Here is a 20,006-nt window from a genome sequence, read left to right as displayed (position 1 = left end):
ACAAATTTGCATAAATCTGCTCGAGTTGCATGCGGGTATGTTGAGGATTTTACTGTGTGTTTGAGGGCAGGTGTCCTATGTTCTGAAAAAGGAAAAATTCTGAAAAATCTGCAGCATATCCACCAGATGTGAATACACCCCTAAACAGTGCCAACAGAATGCGATCTTCTACACAGTGCCATAAACAGTTTCACATATTGTTTCTCCATGAGCAATGCCAGCAGAGTGTCCATCATATACACTGCCAGCAGAGTGCCCACCATATACAGTGACAGCAGAGTGTCCATCATATACAGTGCCAGCAGAGTGCCCACCATATACAGTGCCAGCAGAGTGTCCATCATATACAGTGCCAGCAGAGTGTCCATCATATACAGTGACAGCAGAGTGCCCACCATATACAGTGCCAGCAGAGTGCCCACCATATACAGTGCCAGCAGAGTACCCACCATATACAGTGCCAGCAGAGTGCTCACCATATACTGTGCCAGCAGAGTACCCACCATATACAGTGCCAGCAGAGTGCTCACCATATACTGTGCCAGCAGAGTACCCACCATATACAGTGCCAGCAGAGTACCCATTATATACAGTGCCAGCAGAGTGCCCACCATATACAGTGCCAGCAGAGTGTCCATCATATACAGTGCCAGCAGAGTGTCCATCATATACAGTGCCAGCAGAGTGTCCATCATATACAGTGACAGCAGAGTGCCCACCATATACAGTGCCAGCAGTGTCCATCATATACAGTGCCAGCAGTGTCCATCATATACAGTGCCAGCAGAGTGCCCACCATATACAGTGACAGCAGAGTGCCCACCATATACAGTGCCAGCAGAGTGTCCATCATATACAGTGCCAGCAGAGTGTCCATCATATACAGTGCCAGCAGTGTCCATCATATACAGTGACAGCAGAGTGCCCATCATATACAGTGCCAGCAGAGTGCCCACCATATACAGTGCCAGCAGAGTGTCCATCATATACAGTGCCAGCAGTGTCCATCATATACAGTGCCAGCAGAGTGCCCACCATATACAGTGCCAGCAGAGTGTCCATCATATACAGTGCCAGCAGAGTGTCCATCATATACAGTGCCAGCAGAGTGTCCATCATATACAGTGCCAGCAGAGTGTCCATCATATACAGTGCCAGCAGTGTACCCACCATATACATTGCCAGCAGAGTGTCCATCATATACAGTGACAGCAGAGTGCCCACCATATACAGTGCCAGCAGTGTCCATCATATACAGTGACAGCAGAGTGCCCACCATATACAGTGCCAGCAGAGTGTCCATCATATACAGTGCCAGCAGAGTGCCCACCATATACAGTGCCAGCAGAGTGTCCATCATATACAGTGCCAGCAGAGTGTCCATCATATACAGTGCCAGCAGAGTGCCCATTATATACAGTGCCAGCAGAGTGCCCATTATATACAGTGCCAGCAGAGTGCCCACCATATACAGTGCCAGCAGTGCCCACCATATACAGTGCCAGCAGAGTGCCCATCATATACAGTGACAGCAGAGTGCCCACCATATACAGTGCCAGTAGAGTGCCCACCATATACAGTGACAGCAGAGTACCCACCATATACAGTGACAGCAGAGTGCCCACCATATACAGTGACAGCAGAGTGCCCACCATATACAGTGCCAGCAGAGTGCCCACCATATACAGTGCCAGCAGAGTGCCCACCATATACAGTGCCAGCAGAGTGCCCATCATATACAGTGCCAGCAGAGTGCCCATCATATACAGTGCCAGCAGAGTGTCCATCATATACAGTGCCAGCAGAGTGCCCACCATATACAGTGACAGCAGAGTGCCCACCATATACAGTGCCAGCAGAGTGTCCATCATATACAGTGCCAGCAGAGTACCCACCATATACAGTGCCAGCAGAGTGTCCATCATATACAGTGACAGCAGAGTGCCCACCATATACAGTGCCAGTAGAGTGCCCACCATATACAGTGCCAGTAGAGTGTCTACAATATACAGTGCCAGCAGAGTGCCCACCATAATACAGTGCCAGTAGAGTGCCCACCATATACAGTGCCAGCAGAGTGTCTACAATATACAGTGCCAGCAGAGTGCCCACCATATACAGTGCCAGTAGAGTGCCCACCATATACAGTGCCAGCAGAGTGTCTACAATATACAGTGCCAGCAGAGTGCCCACCATAATACAGTGCCAGCAAAGTGCCCACCATATACAGTGCCAGCAGAGTGCCCATCATATACAGTGCCAGCAGAGTGCCCACCATATACAGTGCCAGCAGAGTGTCTACCATATACAGTGCCAGCAGAGCACCCACCATACACAGTGCCAGCAGAGTGCCCACCATATACAGTGCCAGCAGAGTGCCCACCATATACAGTGCCAGCAGAGTGCCCACCATATACAGTGCCAGCAGAGCACCCACCATATACTGTGCCAGCAGAGTGCCCACCATAATACAGTGCCAGCAAAGTGCCCACCATATACAGTGCCAGCAGAGTGCCCACCATATACAGTGACAGCAGAGAACCCACCATATACAGTGATAGCAGAGTGCTCAACATATACAGTGACAGCAGAGCACCCACCATATACATTGACAGCAGAGTGCTCAACATATACAGTGCCAGCAGAGCACCCACCATATACAGTGCCAGCAGAGTACCCACCATATACATTGCCAGCAGAGTACCCACCATATACATTGACAGCAGAGTGCTCACCATTTACAGTGCCAGCAGAGTGCCCATCATATACATTGCCAGCAGAGTACCCACCATATACATTGCCAGCAGAGTACCCACCATATACATTGACAGCAGAGTGCTCAACATGTGCAGTGCCAGCAGAGTGCCCATCATATACATTGCCAGCAGAGTACCCACCATATACAGTGCCAGCAGAGCACCCACCATATACATTGCCAGCAGAGTGCCCATCATATACAATGCCAGCAGAGCACCCACCATATACAGTGCCAGCAGAGCACCCACCATATATAGTGCCAGCAGAGTGCCCATCATATACAGTGCCAGCAGAGTACCCACTATATACAGTGACAGCAGAGTGCCCATTATATATAGTGCCAGCAGAGGACCCACCATATACATTGACAGCAGAGTGCTCAACATATACAGTGCCAGCAGAGTACTCACCATATACAGTGCCAGCAGAGTGCCCACCATATACAGTGCCAGCAGAGTGCTCACCATATACAGTGCCAGCAGAGTGCCCACCATATACAGTGCCAGCAGAGTACTCATCATATACAGTGCCAGCAGAGTGCCCACCATAATACAGTGCCAGCAAAGTGCCCACCATATACAGTGACAGCAGAGTGCCCACCATACACAGTGCCAGCAGAGTGTCCATCATATACAGTGCCAGCAGAGTGCCCACCGTATACAGTGCCAGCAGAGTGCCCACCATATACAGTGCCAGCAGAGTGCCCACCATATACAGTGCCAGCAGAGTGTCTACCATATACAGTGCCAGCAGAGCACCCACCATACACAGTGCCAGCAGAGTGCCCACCATATACAGTGCCAGAAGAGTGCCCACCATATACAGTGCCAGCAGAGTGCCCACCATATACAGTGCCAGCAGAGTGCCCACCATATACAGTGCCAGCAGAGTGTCTACCATATACAGTGCCAGCAGAGCACCCACCATATACTGTGCCAGCAGAGTGCCCACCATAATACAGTGCCAGCAAAGTGCCCACCATACACAGTGCCAGCAGAGTGCCCACCATACACAGTGCCAGCAGAGTGCCCACCATACACAGTGCCAGCAGAGTGCCCACCATATACAGTGACAGCAGAGTGCCCATCATATACAGTGCCAGAAGAGTGCCCACCATATACAGTGGCAGCAGAGTACCCATTATATACAGTGCCAGAAGAGTGCCCACCATATACAGTGACAGCAGAGAACCCACCATATACAGTGATAGCAGAGTGTCCATCATATACAGTGCCAGCAGAGTGCCCACCATATACAGTGCCAGCAGAGCACCCACCATATACATTGACAGCAGAGTGCTCAACATATACAGTGACAGCAGAGTGCCGACCATATACAGTGCCAGCAGAGCACCCACCATATACAGTGCCAGCAGAGCACCCACCATATACATTGACAGCAGAGTGCTCAACATATACAGTGCCAGCAGAGTGCCCACCATATACAGTGCCAGCAGAGCACCCACCATATACATTGACAGCAGAGTGCTCAACATATACAGTGCCAGCAGAGTACCCACCATATACAGTGCCAGCAGAGCACCCACCATATACAGTGCCAGCAGAGCACCCACCATATACAGTGCCAGCAGAGTACCCACCATATACATTGCCAGCAGAGTACCCACCATATACATTGACAGCAGAGTGCTCCCCATTTACAGTGCCAGCAGAGTGCCCATCATATACATTGCCAGCAGAGTACCCACCATATACATTGACAGCAGAGTGCTCAACATGTACAGTGCCAGCAGAGTACCCACCATATACAGTGCCAGCAGAGCACCCACCATATACATTGCCAGCAGAGTGCCCATCATATACAATGCCAGCAGAGCACCCACCATATACAGTGCCAGCAGAGCACCCACCATATATAGTGCCAGCAGAGTGCCCATCATATACAGTGCCAGCAGAGTACCCACTATATACAGTGGCAGCAGAGTGCCCATTATATATAGTGCCAGCAGAGGACCCACCATATACATTGACAGCAGAGTGCTCAACATATACAGTGCCAGCAGAGTACTCACCATATACAGTGCCAGCAGAGTGCCCACCATATACAGTGCCAGCAGAGTGCCCACCATATACAGTGCCAGCAGAGTACCCACCATATACAGTGCCAGCAGAGTGCTCACCATATACTGTGCCAGCAGAGTGCCCACCATATACAGTGCCAGCAGAGTGCTCACCATATACTGTGCCAGCAGAGTACCCACCATATACAGTGCCAGCAGAGTGCTCACCATATACTGTGCCAGCAGAGTACCCACCATATACAGTGCCAGCAGAGTACCCATTATATACAGTGCCAGCAGAGTGCCCACCATATACAGTGCCAGCAGAGTGCCCACCATATACAGTGCCAGCAGAGTACCCATTATATACAGTGCCAGCAGAATGCCCACCATATACAGTGACAGCAGAGTGCCCACCATATACAGTGACAGCAGAGTGCCCACCATATACAGTGCCAGCAGAGTGTCCATCATATACAGTGCCAGCAGAGTACCCATTACAGTGCCAGCAGAGTACCCATTACAGTGCCAGCAGAGCGCCCACCATAACAGATATCAAGTATGAGCTTAGAATATCACATAACTATGACATTTACAATTATCAGTGACCGCACACAGCAAGATAGAGATTGTACATGTGAACACATGACCTAGTAACCGTCACCTATCACCGTCTGATTTAACAACAGTTCTGAATACACAATACCACAGAACAGAGATAGTGCCCTCACCAGATACACTTTATCTACGATAATGGAGTTGTATTAACATAATGCAGGAGAAACTATTACACACCTGTTCTGCTAGGTTGCTTCTTACAAAATGACTGCTTCACCAGGACCTTCTTACCCAAAATGCATTGTTTTTTTCCCACAATGCAATTGACAGCTTTACAGAAAAGCAACTTGTAATACAAATAAATGTCGCCAGAATGATCTATTACCACATTAGACATCACTATTAGAGTATTACAGCTTATTATAGTGACAACAGTAATTTTAACCTCGCCTTTTGCCCTAGTAGGCAGAACCTCCCCGGCAGCACTGAAAACCCAATCTGACAAAACGCTAGCGACAGGGCAGGCCAGCACATCCAAAGCCTAGAGGGACAGTTAATGCCACGTGTCCAGCTTGGATGCTCAATAATTGTATGGCACAGAGGAATCATGGAGGATGCTGGTGCAGTCAGCTAGGTACTCCACACCATCGTCTAAAACTATTCCCTCCTTGTCAGACTAGCCCATGCATCAGTGCCTGGGGCTTTGAGGGTTTTGTGAAACTGTCCCAGACCTTTGAGAGTGTTCCTCTGCCCCTGCTGCATCTGGTGTGTATGTCCGTTGTCTCTCCTCCTTGGTTGCCCAAGGATCTATGTCTTCTGCCACCAGTGTTGTCAGATGGGAATTTTTTTTGCTAATTGTTTGACTAGGGCCTTCTGGTACTGCAACATTTTACTTGCCCTCTCCGCTGCAGGAAGGAGAGATGGAAAGTTCTCCTTGTAGTGTGAGTCGAGAAGGGTGAACAACCAGTAATCAGTGTGGGCAAAAATAAGTATAACGTGAGGATCACGGGAAAGTCAGTGGGAAACAAAGTCAGCCATGTGTGCTAGACTCCCAACAAGCAAGACTTCCCTGTCCCCACAAGGAGAAGGACTCTCCATCTCATCACTCTCCTCCTCTTCTGCCCATCCATGATGAACAGAAGCTGGTGTGGGTAGTACCCTCTGTAGCACAGGAAACCATCTCCTGTTCCTCCTCTTTATTATCACCCAATCCACTTTGAGCAGATGAGATGAGGATGGGCTGGGTAGCATCACATTGTGCACTTTCTTCTTCCATCTCCACCTGGATCGCATGCAAAGCTTCCTCTTTATTTGCAGGCAGCAAATGTTTGAGTAGACACAGAAGAAGGATGGTTGTGCTGATTATGCTTTTCACTGCCGCTCACCATTTTGGTTGATTTTTCAAAGTTTTGTAAAACCTCGCAGATGTCAGACATCCATGGCAGTTCGTCGGTTGTTATATGTGGAGGCTGACTGGAATAACGATGGGCGTATTGTAGCTGGTATTCAACTACTGCCCACTGCTTCTCACCAAGCCTTGCCACAATGTCTAATGTGGAGTTTCAGCACATGGTCACGTCGCACACCAGTCGGTGAGCTGGCACTTGTAAGAGCTGCTGCAGCACTGCCACACCGGTGGTAGCTGTAGCTGACTTGCTGAAATGGGTGCACACGTGGTGTACCTTCACAAGTAGCTCAGGGAAATCTGGTTAGGTTCTCAGAAACTTATTCACATAACTTGATTAGTTTTCAGGGTCACCTGTATACCCCTTGTACTTCTCCTGTGTACTCCTTGTACTTCTCCTGTATACTCCATGTGTCACAGGGTTACCGCAACATTTTGGAGCCAGTAGACCATAGCGTCTGATTGCTCCTACTGCGGCGCTGAGAAGTATGTCTTCATTTTAATGGTGTTTATTCCTTTTGGCAGAGCAGAGGTTAATCGGCCATGTTGGAAAACTCTGAGCTCCCAGCTGAGCCCAATTAGCCACTCCCTTTCCCTTTATAATCTTGGCTCTGATGAAAATCCATGTCAGAGCTAGCATTTGCTTCATGGCTTCAGGAGGAAGAGGAGTTCATGTGAGGAGAAGTGTTGGAGGAGTTATCTGTGACTGTTGTGTGGTTTGTAAGTGTGGTAATTCCCTTCTCTATTTTTGTTTATTATTATTTATTATTATTATTTATTGTTATAGTGTGTGCAGGCCTTTGGGTGACATTGCAGCGACTGCGGCATTGATAATTATTGTTCCTGCCTGAGTGGGAGTAGTCGTAGTTATCGCGTCGCTGCAGCGTGCCCAATAGCCAGTACATAGCAGGCAGCCTTTCTGGCGACTAATTACCCTAGGTGCAGTACCTAATCTGACCTGACAGAAAGGGGGGGCGCCAGAGAGCTGCAAGGTTTAAGTGGAACTGTAAGCGGGATATACAAAAATCCCTGCAGTTTGTGGTATATTGAAGAGCAGTGGGATACCTAAAATAAGCCCCTGCTGTAAACTAAGAGGTCCCTAGCCTTGTGTGTGTTTCTTTTTTCATCACATTGTGGCAGTGGAGGGATAACTAAGATAAGCCCCCTGCACATGTGATAGCCGTCTGTTGGTCTAAAGTCACCCCAATCCGTGACCTATTGGTGACAGTGGTCAGGAATCCCTGTGGATTTCGTGACCAATTGGTGGCAGCGGCTAAGGGATCGTGACAATTACCCCCATCTTCCACTCCCCGATGTATTCCTCTGTTATATGTGAGTGAATATTTTGTATTCCTGACGTTTTCTGTTAACTCTGTATGTGTAGCCTTGTTTGTTGGGTTGGTGTACTTCTCCTGTATACTCCTTGTACTTCTTTATACTTCTTGTACCTCTCCTGTGTATTCCTTGCACTTCTCTCGTATACTCCTTGTACCACTCCCGTATACTCCCTGTACTTTTCCTGTATACTCCTTGCACTACTCCCATATACTCCTGTGGGTGAACCGCCTCTCAAGAATCCTCCCCCCATATTGTCATATGCAGCCAGTGATGTCACCGAGCAGATGGTCACTCTCCGCTCCGTCACTTGGCCGGATCCGACAGGACTGGGAATCGTGAACCGTATGATGCTCTCTAAAAATAAAATAATTACTGAGATTCGGGGAGGACACAACAACGTCTTTGGCTAAAATAAAAGCCAATAACTACAAAGCCCTCCCCCTCCCCATCAGCTTTGTATGTCAGTGTCCACACTCTGGAAGTTCATGAATCAGGGTGATCAGGATGAACTAAGCTATGATATACTGACATAATACATCAGGACACTGCAACTAATGGATACATGGATTCCACTACTGCAACACAGGGAAAAAGTGCTGAACTTAGGGAACCGTGTTTGCTTTAAAAAGCAAAAAATATATATACCACCCAACCATGGCAAGGTTTCTAATGGACCGAACGCGGGTCCTCCTGACTCACTTCTCTCTGTGCCTCAAATGCCTCATATATAATGGGGAAGAAATGGGATCAACTATCTGGGAAAGCTGAAAGTATAATGATACACGGCCCGGGGAAAATGCTCTGGAGGCACTGCAGGGCCATCATACTGTCCGCAGTAGGGGCCTCATACTGTCCCCAGTGGGGGCACCATACTGTCCGCAGTAGGGGCATCATACTGTCCACAGTAGGGGCAACCATTACACCTATGCCTCTACCTTGTGCCAGTCATTACACTGGCTACCCATCCACTCCAGAATCCAGTACAAAACTACTACCCTCATCCACAAAGCACTCCATGGCTCAGCACCACCCTACATCTCCTCCCCGGTCTCAGTCTACCACCCTACCCGTGCCCTCCGCTCTCCTAATGACCTCAGGTTAGCATCCTCAATAATCAGAACCTCCCACTCCCGTCTCCAAGACTTTACACGTGCTGCGCCGATTCTTTGGAATGCACTACCTAGGTTAATACGATTAATCCCCAATCCCCACAGTTTTAAGCGTGCCCTAAAAACTCATTTGTTCAGATTGGCCTACCGCCTCAATGCATTAACCTAACTATCCCTGTGTGGCCCATTCAAAAAAAACGAAAAAAAAACCCCATAATCAGGTTCCTCGCATCATGTTCTCATACACTTTATGCAGTTAATAGCCCTCTGTGTCTGTACTGCTACATATTTAGGCTGTTACCTGGTTCATGCAGCTTTACATGAACACCCGAGCCTTACACTATGGCTGGTCCAAATAACTAAAGCAATTGTTACATCCACCTCTCGTGTCTCCCCTTTTCCTCATAGATTGTAAGCTTGCGAGCAGCAGGGCCCTCATTCCTCCTGGTATCTGTTTTGAATTGTGATTTCTGTTATGCTGTAATGTCTATTGTCTGTACAAGTCCCCTCTATAAGTTGTAAAGCGCTGCGGAACATGTTGGCGCTATATAAATAAAAATTATTATTATCATACTGTCCTCAGTTGGGCCATCATACTGTCCTTAGTAGGGGCATCATACTGTCCACAGTTGGGTTATCATACAGTCTGCAGTAGGGGCATCATACAGTCCGCAGTAGGGGCATCATACAGTCCGCAGTAGGGGCATCATACAGTCCGCAGTAGGGGCATCATACTGTCCGCAGTAGGGGCATCATCCTGTCCGCAGTAGGGGCATCATCCTGTCCGCAGTAGGGGCATCATACTGTCCGCAGTAGGGGCATCATACTGTCCGCAGTAGGGGCATCCTACTGTCCACAGTAGGGGCATCATACTGTCCACAGTTGGGTTATCATACAGTCCGCAGTAGGGGCATCATACAGTCCGCAGTAGGGGCATCATACAGTCCGCAGTAGGGGCATCATACTGTCCGCAGTAGGGGCATCATACTGTCCGCAGTAGGGGCATCATACTGTCCGCAGTAGGGGCATCATACTGTCCGCAGTAGGGGCATCATACTGTCCGCAGTAGGGGCATCATACTGTCCGCAGTAGGGGCATCATACCATCTGCAGTAGGGGCATCCTACTGTCCGCAGTAGGGGCATCATACTGTCCACAGTTGGGTTATCATTCAGTCTGCAGTAGGGGCATCATACAGTCCGCAGTAGGGGCATCATCCTGTCCGCAGTAGGGGCATCATCCTGTCCGCAGTAGGGGCATCATACTGTCCGCAGTAGAGCCATCATACTGTCCACAGTTGGGTTATCATACAGTCCGCAGTAGGGGCATTATACCGTCCACAGTAGGGGCATCATACTGTCCGCAGTAGGGGCAACATACTGGATGAGGTGATGGCGCAACAATCTCATCACAGTGTGCACCCCTCTTTCCGGTCCTTCACAGAGTTGGGTGTCATCGTGGGTCGGGTCTTCCCAATTCTTTTCCCATCGGTAGATAACGAGTGGCCAGTTTACTTGTAATTGCCCAATCCCTTTGTTTTTCCACCCCGTCCGCAGTGCACATCCTAAGCGTGGAATCAGAGGTGGCCATAGTTAGTAGGCAGCCAGTCTGTGAGCCGGACGTCTGGTGTACAGCAGTAAATGAGCGCTGACGTTGGCTTGTTGGCTTTGGGCGTCCGCTCCCATCATGTCTTGCTCACTGCTAATATTTCCATTTTCTCATTGCTTTCTGTGATCTTGTGATTTCCTACCATTATGCGGCGTCTTTCCTTTGGCCGCTCTGCACGTTCTTATCTTCCTTTGACTCAATAGGACGTTTGGTTTCCAGGAATTCGAATCCGACGCACAAAGGTTTTTTTATCGGCCATAATTGTGCGTTATTATTTGGAATTAAAGACGTTTCACTGTTTGTCAGGGGGAAGCAGATAACAGCAATATACTACTGCCGCCTTCGGAAAAACGCACAATTAAATGTCTTGCTCCAAGTGACGCCTCATTCTTTTTCTGCAGTCCTATGTAAACGCACATTAAAATGATAGTCCTATGAAAAGGGCAATATTTCCTGGGGTCACTGATCTGTATAGTGTCCCTTTTATTTCACATTTGGTAACAGTTATTGTATTATCCTTAACGTTACCACTTTCTTACATTCTTTAATTTATATATCATTTTCAAGATCTCTGCTTGCTGCCAGCGGATGGAAATCCTAACACTTCAAGTGTCAGTTTAAATTGATGAGTAACTCTAGTTTCAGAAAACTTTGAACATGTCATGGTTTTTTTTTTTATATGTGGGGTCCGGATAATGAGATCCTCACCGATGGCTAAAATAAAAGAGCAGAACAAACGCTCTCTATCCTCAGTGTGGAGTCTCGGAGCAGGGCGATGCTCGCATGAAGGTTTCTGCCCCTTTGTTTTGTCGATTGGTGGGGTCTCAATGTCCGGACCAACACCAATCAAAACTTTGTACATGTTTCTTTGAAGTTTCAAACCTTTTCTGAAAGTTTAAGGTCAGAGGGTAGAGGGAGGACTTGTACTGCAGTGATTAGTTCAGAGTACTGTTTAAACAGATACATTGTAACAATCCCTCAGCTGTGTGAGAAGGACTAGGAGATTTAGTTTGAATAATGACAAGAATGTTCCTATTTCCTGACATTAAGCATTTTTGAGAACTCGCTGTATGAGACAGTTGCTGAACTTTATTTTATGTTGTTTTTGTGCCAAATTGATTTACAGCGAATCTTGATTTTCTCTCAATTCAATTAGAACATTTATGAGAAGCAAGATTTTACGTGCAACTTTGAAAATGTACCGATGGAGTGGACTTTAGTGCAACACATCTACATTTACATCCATAAAAATGAATGCGATCGTAAAAAAACAGCAGTGAACCAAGTTGTACAAGTGCTACACTAAAGGCTTCTCCACCTGCAGTGGTCGTGTATTCGTAGCCGCACGTTGCGTATCTCTGTGTCTGTGAATGTGAGAGCACAGAAGTGCGGACGCTCATGTTATCTCTGTGTTTTGCAGTGTGCTGAATCGGACACCTATGCACCTCATCCATGAAATCATATTAGTGGACGACTACAGCGATAACCGTAAGTTTAAAAGCTTGGTCGGGTTCATAAAAATCTATTTTTAAGCACCCTATTAATTCTGTGGAGATCGTCTGCAGAGTGTATTGATTTTAGTAGAAACTATGTAATACTTCTTTTGCCCTGTGGAGGCGCTGCAGGGAAATTGAACACTAGCTATCGGCTTCTTCACAGATCACAGTTGATTGATCGCAGCAGAAAATCCCTCTGATCAGTTATTTTGTGGGGACCTTTTATGACTGTCTTCACATTCCCGCAAATCGCGATCCGAGTCTGGAGTGTGGTTACTGTACGGGCCGCGAGTCTACTGCCCAAAACTCATCAGCCTGGGATATGTCCATGCGGTGGTTGAGTTTGGGCCAGGAGACCGGCGGCCGGTATTGAAATCACAGTCTGTACTCTGATTTACAGACATGCGAAGTCAGCCTAAGGAGAAGGGATTGCCCAAAGAGAGGAACCCCTTTAAATGTTCATCACTGTTAAAGGGCGCCTGTCAGTATGTCCTCAAACTGCCACCTTTTTCTTTTATTTTATCACTCCTTATGGGACGTACTAGTGCAGAGGTAGCAGCTGCCAACACAAAGGCTACTGTGCTCCATTATTGTAAGTGAAGGCTATGTTCTCCACTTAAAGATGCACCATGCATGTGATCGGCACTAAACTCCAAAGTTACTAAAAAATAACATTAAATCAGAGCATCTGAGATTCAGGCCCACCAACAAAGTGGCTTACAATGTCCCTGTAAAATCATACATTTTAAGACAGTTTCATAAAATAGTAATTAGTGATGAGCGAATATACTCGTTACTCGAGATTTCTCGAGCACGCTCGGGGGTCCTCCGAGTATTTTTTAGTGCTCGGAGTTTTAGTTTTTCTTGCCGCAGCTGAATGATTTACATCTCATAGCCAGCATAAGTACCTGTGGGGGTTGCCTGGTTGCTAGGGAATCCCCACATGTACTTAGGCTGGCTAACAGATGTGAATCATTCAGCTGCGGCAAGAAAAACTAAAACTCCGAGCACTAAAAATACTCGGAGGACCCCCGTGCATGCTCAAGAAATCTCAAGTAACGAGTGTATTCGCTCATCACTAATAGTAATACAAATTGTACAAGGTACCATAATGGGCACGCCGTTAGGCCTTATCCAGCTTATGATCATGTTAACAAAGCATAAACGTTTCAGCACTGTTCACAAAAAGGCCTTCCTGTCTGTGGAGATAAGTATATGAGAAAGTTTTGAGCAAATTTTATCTATGGATATCCACCAAATAATAGAAAGAAAGCTTTAGAGATCTCACATATGCTGCTGCCGGGCGGCCGCGGGTCCCATTGTGGTACCTTTTACTATTTGAATTACTTTTTATAAAACTTTAATAAAATGTATGATGTTATGGGGACATGTTTGTGCGCCTGAATCTTTGATTCACTGGAATTATGCTCCATTTTTGTCATCTGGGCGCTATCCTCTTTGTGTAGTGCAGCCACTCTTCACTTTGACGAAGTGATGTGCTGTGCAATCACTGTAGCATGATGCAACCCCCAAGTTGGTGGCTGTATACTTTTATAAAAGAAAAAAATGAATGGCAACTTATTCTTTTTTTAAAATATCTTGTAGGAATCATGTAAGTAGAGCCAGGTCATGTCAAATCAGTCTTGATTGACATCCTTGAGCACTGGATACATCATCACATGGTCTGTTCTTACAGGCAGAATGCTCCTTGTGCAGATTGTACAGATTACTCAGGTTTGCCCAGGATAACTGTGCAGCTGACTCAGGTGCCGATGACACCGGTACAAGTGCACCCAGGATCAATGTGCAGATGACCCCGGTACAAGTGCACCCAGGATCAATGTGCAGATGACCCCGGTACAAGTGCACCCAGGATCACTGTGCATGTGCCGAATTCTGCAGCCAGTCAGAATAAGACGTTAAATTATATGTCCCGTGCTCAAAGCCTTCAGTCCTGCCAGACTGAGCCACCGTGACTCTTCTGCTGAGCAGCTCCTCCTTCATGACTTCTGCAAGATAATTTGCATACAGTGCTTACGACGTTTTAACTGATACTTGAAGTCAAAGGTGGTGGCTCAGAGACTAACAGGCTCGCTTGATTAGATATTCATAATGCAGACTGCTGATAGGACCCTGATCCCTCACTGACCGGCCCCCTAGTTTACATAATGAATACCTGTACATACTGCAAAAAAAAATAAAAAACCCTTCTGCAGGCAGGCGGCGGCCATGGCATCTGTTCTGCAGCATAATCGCATGTATAATGTGCAGATAATAACTGCTTGAAGATTTCCTGAGAAGTATTTAAAAAAAAAAATCAATTTTAAAATGGCGCCTGCGCAGTAGCAGCTATCGGTGTATATAGAAGCGATTGCCGTTAGTTGCTATCGTACAGGCACTGGCGGCGACATCTTGCTAGTGAAGTAAAAAAAAAATTCCACCTCCAAGATGGCGTCTGCGCCATTTTTAAGCCAAAAAACGAACTTGGATCCTTGGTAGTCACTGCCCAGAATTTACCAGGATTGTAAGTCCCGCCAAATATTGGTATCTGTGCATGAGACCTTCCTAGGACCCTGGAGCCGTCAGGAAGATGCCGGTAATGAGATCTCCTAATAAAGCGGCCATTACTCCATCTCCAGCCAAGAGCTTTAAAGGGAACCTGTTACCTGATTTTGGCGGGACCAGTTTTGGGTCATATGGGCGGGGTTTTCGGGTGTTTGATTCACCCTTTCCTTACCCGCTGGCTGCATGCTGGCCGCAATATTGGATTGAAGTTCATTCTCTGTCCTCCATAGTACACGCCTGCGTAAGGCAATATTGCGTTGCGCAGGCATGTACTCCGGAGGACAGAGAATGAACTTCAATCCAATATTGCGGCCAGCATGCAGCCAGCGGGTAAGGAAAGGGTGAATCAAACACCCGAAAACCCCGCCCATATGACCCAAAACTGGTCCCGCCAAATTCAGGTGACAGGTTCCCTTTAATATACAGGAATGAAGGCAGCGCGGTAAGTGATTGCCCCGGAGGGACCCGGCGTGAGTAATGTCCCCCGGAGGATCCTCCCTGCACAAACAGATGACTTTAATAAGTTTTAATGGATTCTTTAACTCCCTTTAATTCTGTATTCAAAAGTCATAAAGGTAAATGAACTTTTATGGCAGCAGCCGACGCATCGGATACGATGGATTGGTTTTTAGTTCTTGTTCTTGTGATCGAGCCGAAGCTGCTGAAATATCAGTAACAAGAAGTAAAAATTAAAGGGAACTTGAAATATCATGGAGTCCGATCATAGGGACCACCAGTATTCACAAGAAGGGGGCCGGTGTATTAATTGACACATTCCCGGCTCTGCACCATGTCTCATTCTGGGTAGTGATCATAGGACTGAGGCCAACTGCAGTACCACACTTCACCTGTAGAGGGCAACGTTCAGAAAGAGTCACAAATGGGGAGTGATCATAGGACTGAGGCCAACTGCAGTACCACACTTCACCTGTAGAGGGCAACGTTCAGAGAGAGTAACAAATGGGGAGTGATCATAGGACTGAGGCCAACTGCAGTACCACACTTCACCTGTAGAGGGCAAGGTTCAGAGAGAGTCACAAATGGGGAGTGATCATAGGACTGAGGCCAACTGCAGCACCACACTTCACCTGTAGAGGGCAACGTTCAGAGAGAGTCACAAATGGGGAGTGATCATAGGACTGAGGCCAACTGCAGTACCACACTTCACCTGTAGAGGGCAATGTTCAGAAAGAGTCACAAATGGGGAGTGATCATAGGACTGAGGCCAACTGCAGTACCACACTTCACCTGTAGAGGGCAAGGTTCAGAAAGAGTCACAAATGGGGAGTGATCATAGGACTGAGGCCAACTGCAGTACCACACTTCACCTGTAGAGGGCAATGTTCAGAGAGAGTCACAAATGGGTGCTGATCATAGGACTGAGGCCAACTGCAGTACCACACTTCTCCTGTAGAGGGCAACGTTCAGAAAGAGTCACAAATGGGGAATGATCATAGGACTGAGGCCAACTGCAGTACCACACTTCACCTGTAGAGGGCAATGTTCAGAAAGAGTCACAAATGGGGAGTGATCATAGGACTGAGGCCAACTGCAGTACCACACTTCACCTGTAGAGGGCAATGTTCAGAGAGAGTCACAAATGGGTGCTGATCATAGGACTGAGGCCAACTGCAGTACCACACTTCTCCTGTAGAGGGCAACGTTCAGAAAGAGTCACAAATGGGGAATGATCATAGGACTGAGGCCAACTGCAGTACCACACTTCACCTGTAGAGGGCAACGTTCAGAGAGAGTCACAAATGGGGAGTGATCATAGGACTGAGGCCAACTGCAGTACCACACTTCACCTGTAGAGGGTAACGTTCAGAGAGAGTCACAATTGGGTAGTGATCATAGGACTGAGGCCAACTGCGGTACCACACTTCACCTGTAGAGGGCAACGTTCAGAAAGAGTCACAAATGGGGAGTGATCATAGGACTGAGGCCAACTGTAGTACCACACTTCACCTGTAGAGGGCAATGTTCAGAGAGAGTCACAAATGGGGAGTGATCATAGGACTGAGGCCAACTGCAGTACCACACTTCACCTGTAGAGGGTAACGTTCAGAGAGAGTCACAAATGGGGAGTGATCATAGGACTGAGGCCAACTGTAGCACCACACTTCACCTGTAGAGGGCAACGTTCAGAAAGAGTCACAAATGGGGAGTGATCATAGGACTGAGGCCAACTGTAGTACCACACTTCTCCTGTAGAGGGCAACGTTCAGAGAGAGTCACAAATGGGGAGTGATCATAGGACTGAGGCCAACTGCAGTACCACACTTCTCCTGTAGAGGGCAATGTTCAGGAAGAGTCACAAATGGGGAGTGATCATAGGACTGAGGCCAACTGTAGTACCACACTTCTCCTGTAGAGGGCAACGTTCAGAGAGAGTCACAAATGGGGAGTGATCATAGGACTGAGGCCAACTGCAGTACCACACTTCTCCTGTAGAGGGCATGGTTCAGAAAGAGTCACAAATGGGGAGTGATCATAGGACTGAGGCCAACTGCAGTACCACACTTCACCTGTAGAGGGCAATGTTCAGAAAGAGTCACAAATGGGGCGTGATCATAGGACTGAGGCCAACTGCAGTACCACACTTCACCTGTAGAGGGCATGGTTCAGAAAGAGTCACAAATGGGGAGTGATCATAGGACTGAGGCCAACTGTAGTACCACACTTCTCCTGTAGAGGGCAACGTTCAGAGAGAGTCACAAATGGGGAATGATCATAGGACTGAGGCCAACTGCAGTACCACACTTCTCCTGTAGAGGGCAACGTTCAGAGAGAGTCACAAATGGGGAATGATCATAGGACTGAGGCCAACTGCAGCACCACACTTCTCCTGTAGAGGGCAACGTTCAGAAAGAGTCACAAATGGGTGCTGATCATAGGACTGAGGCCAACTGTAGTACCACACTTCTCCTGTAGAGGGCAACGTTCAGAGAGAGTCACAAATGGGGAATGATCATAGGACTGAGGCCAACTGCAGCACCACACTTCACCTGTAGAGGGCAATGTTCAGAAAGAGTCACAAATGGGGAGTGATCATAGGACTGAGGCCAACTGTAGTACCACACTTCACCTGTAGAGGGCAATGTTCAGAGAGAGTCACAAATGGGGAATGATCATAGGACTGAGGCCAACTGCAGTACCACACTTCACCTGTAGAGGGTAACGTTCAGAAAGAGTCACAAATGGGGAGTGATCATAGGACTGAGGCCAACTGCAGTACCACACTTCTCCTGTAGAGGGCAATGTTCAGAAAGAGTCACAAATGGGGAGTGATCATAGGACTGAGGCCAACTGCAGCACCACACTTCTCCTGTAGAGGGCAACGTTCAGAAAGAGTCACAAATGGGGCGTGATCATAGGACTGAGGCCAACTGCAGTACCACACTTCTCCTGTAGAGGGCAATGTTCAGAAAGAGTCACAAATGGGGCGTGATCATAGGACTGAGGCCAACTGCAGTACCACACTTCTCCTGTAGAGGGCAACGTTCAGAAAGAGTCACAAATGGGGCGTGATCATAGGACTGAGGCCAACTGCAGTACCACACTTCTCCTGTAGAGGGCAATGTTCAGAAAGAGTCACAAATGGGGCGTGATCATAGGACTGAGGCCAACTGCAGCACCACACTTCACCTGTAGAGGGCAATGTTCAGAAAGAGTCACAAATGGGGCGTGATCATAGGACTGAGGCCAACTGCAGCACCACACTTCACCTGTAGAGGGCAACGTTCAGAGAGAGTCACAAATGGGGAGTGATCATAGGACTGAGGCCAACTGCAGCACCACACTTCACCTGTAGAGGGCAATGTTCAGAAAGAGTCACAAATGGGGCGTGATCATAGGACTGAGGCCAACTGCAGTACCACACTTCACCTGTAGAGGGCAACGTTCAGAAAGAGTCACAAATGGGGAGTGATCATAGGACTGAGGCCAACTGCAGTACCACACTTCTCCTGTAGAGGGCAATGTTCAGAGAGAGTCACAAATGGGGAGTGATCATAGGACTGAGGCCAACTGCAGCACCACACTTCACCTGTAGAGGGCAATGTTCAGAAAGAGTCACAAATGGGGAGTGATCATAGGACTGAGGCCAACTGCAGTACCACACTTCTCCTGTAGAGGGCAATGTTCAGAGAGAGTCACAAATGGGGAGTGATCATAGGACTGAGGCCAACTGCAGCACCACACTTCACCTGTAGAGGGCAATGTTCAGAAAGAGTCACAAATGGGGAGTGATCATAGGACTGAGGCCAACTGCAGTACCACACTTCTCCTGTAGAGGGCAATGTTCAGAGAGAGTCACAAATGGGGAGTGATCATAGGACTGAGGCCAACTGTAGTACCACACTTCACCTGTAGAGGGCAATGTTCAGAGAGAGTCACAAATGGGGAGTGATCATAGGACTGAGGCCAACTGCAGCACCACACTTCACCTGTAGAGGGCAATGTTCAGAAAGAGTCACAAATGGGGCGTGATCATAGGACTGAGGCCAACTGCAGTACCACACTTCACCTGTAGAGGGCAACGTTCAGAGAGAGTCACAAATGGGGAGTGATCATAGGACTGAGGCCAACTGCAGCACCACACTTCACCTGTAGAGGGCAACGTTCAGAAAGAGTCACAAATGGGGCGTGATCATAGGACTGAGGCCAACTGCAGTACCACACTTCTCCTGTAGAGGGCAATGTTCAGAAAGAGTCACAAATGGGGAGTGATCATAGGACTGAGGCCAACTGCAGCACCACACTTCTCCTGTAGAGGGCAACGTTCAGAAAGAGTCACAAATGGGGCGTGATCATAGGACTGAGGCCAACTGCAGTACCACACTTCTCCTGTAGAGGGCAATGTTCAGAAAGAGTCACAAATGGGTAGTGATCATAGGACTGAGGCCAACTGTAGTACCACACTTCTCCTGTAGAGGGCAACGTTCAGAAAGAGTCACAAATGGGGCGTGATCATAGGACTGAGGCCAACTGCAGTACCACACTTCTCCTGTAGAGGGCAATGTTCAGAAAGAGTCACAAATGGGGCGTGATCATAGGACTGAGGCCAACTGCAGCACCACACTTCACCTGTAGAGGGCAATGTTCAGAAAGAGTCACAAATGGGGCGTGATCATAGGACTGAGGCCAACT

The 20,006-nt window shown here is 47.9% G+C and overlaps 1 protein-coding gene across 1 annotated transcript in view; it reads left to right on the top strand.

Moving 5' to 3' along the window:
- The window catches only part of GALNT14 (polypeptide N-acetylgalactosaminyltransferase 14), a 460,225-nt gene that overhangs the window by 342,390 nt on the left and 97,829 nt on the right, over positions 1 to 20,006 (top strand). The window contains exon 4 of the mRNA XM_077282130.1: positions 12,215 to 12,282. Coding sequence (XP_077138245.1) covers positions 12,215 to 12,282 — 68 coding nt within the window. The remainder of the gene's footprint in view (positions 1 to 12,214; positions 12,283 to 20,006) is intronic.

Source organism: Ranitomeya variabilis, chromosome 2 (genome assembly GCF_051348905.1).
Source record: "Ranitomeya variabilis isolate aRanVar5 chromosome 2, aRanVar5.hap1, whole genome shotgun sequence".
In the NCBI taxonomy this organism is placed as follows: Eukaryota; Metazoa; Chordata; class Amphibia; order Anura; family Dendrobatidae; genus Ranitomeya; species Ranitomeya variabilis.
The sequence above is the reverse complement of the archived record's forward strand: the minus strand, read 5'-3'. Positions and strand labels throughout refer to the sequence as shown.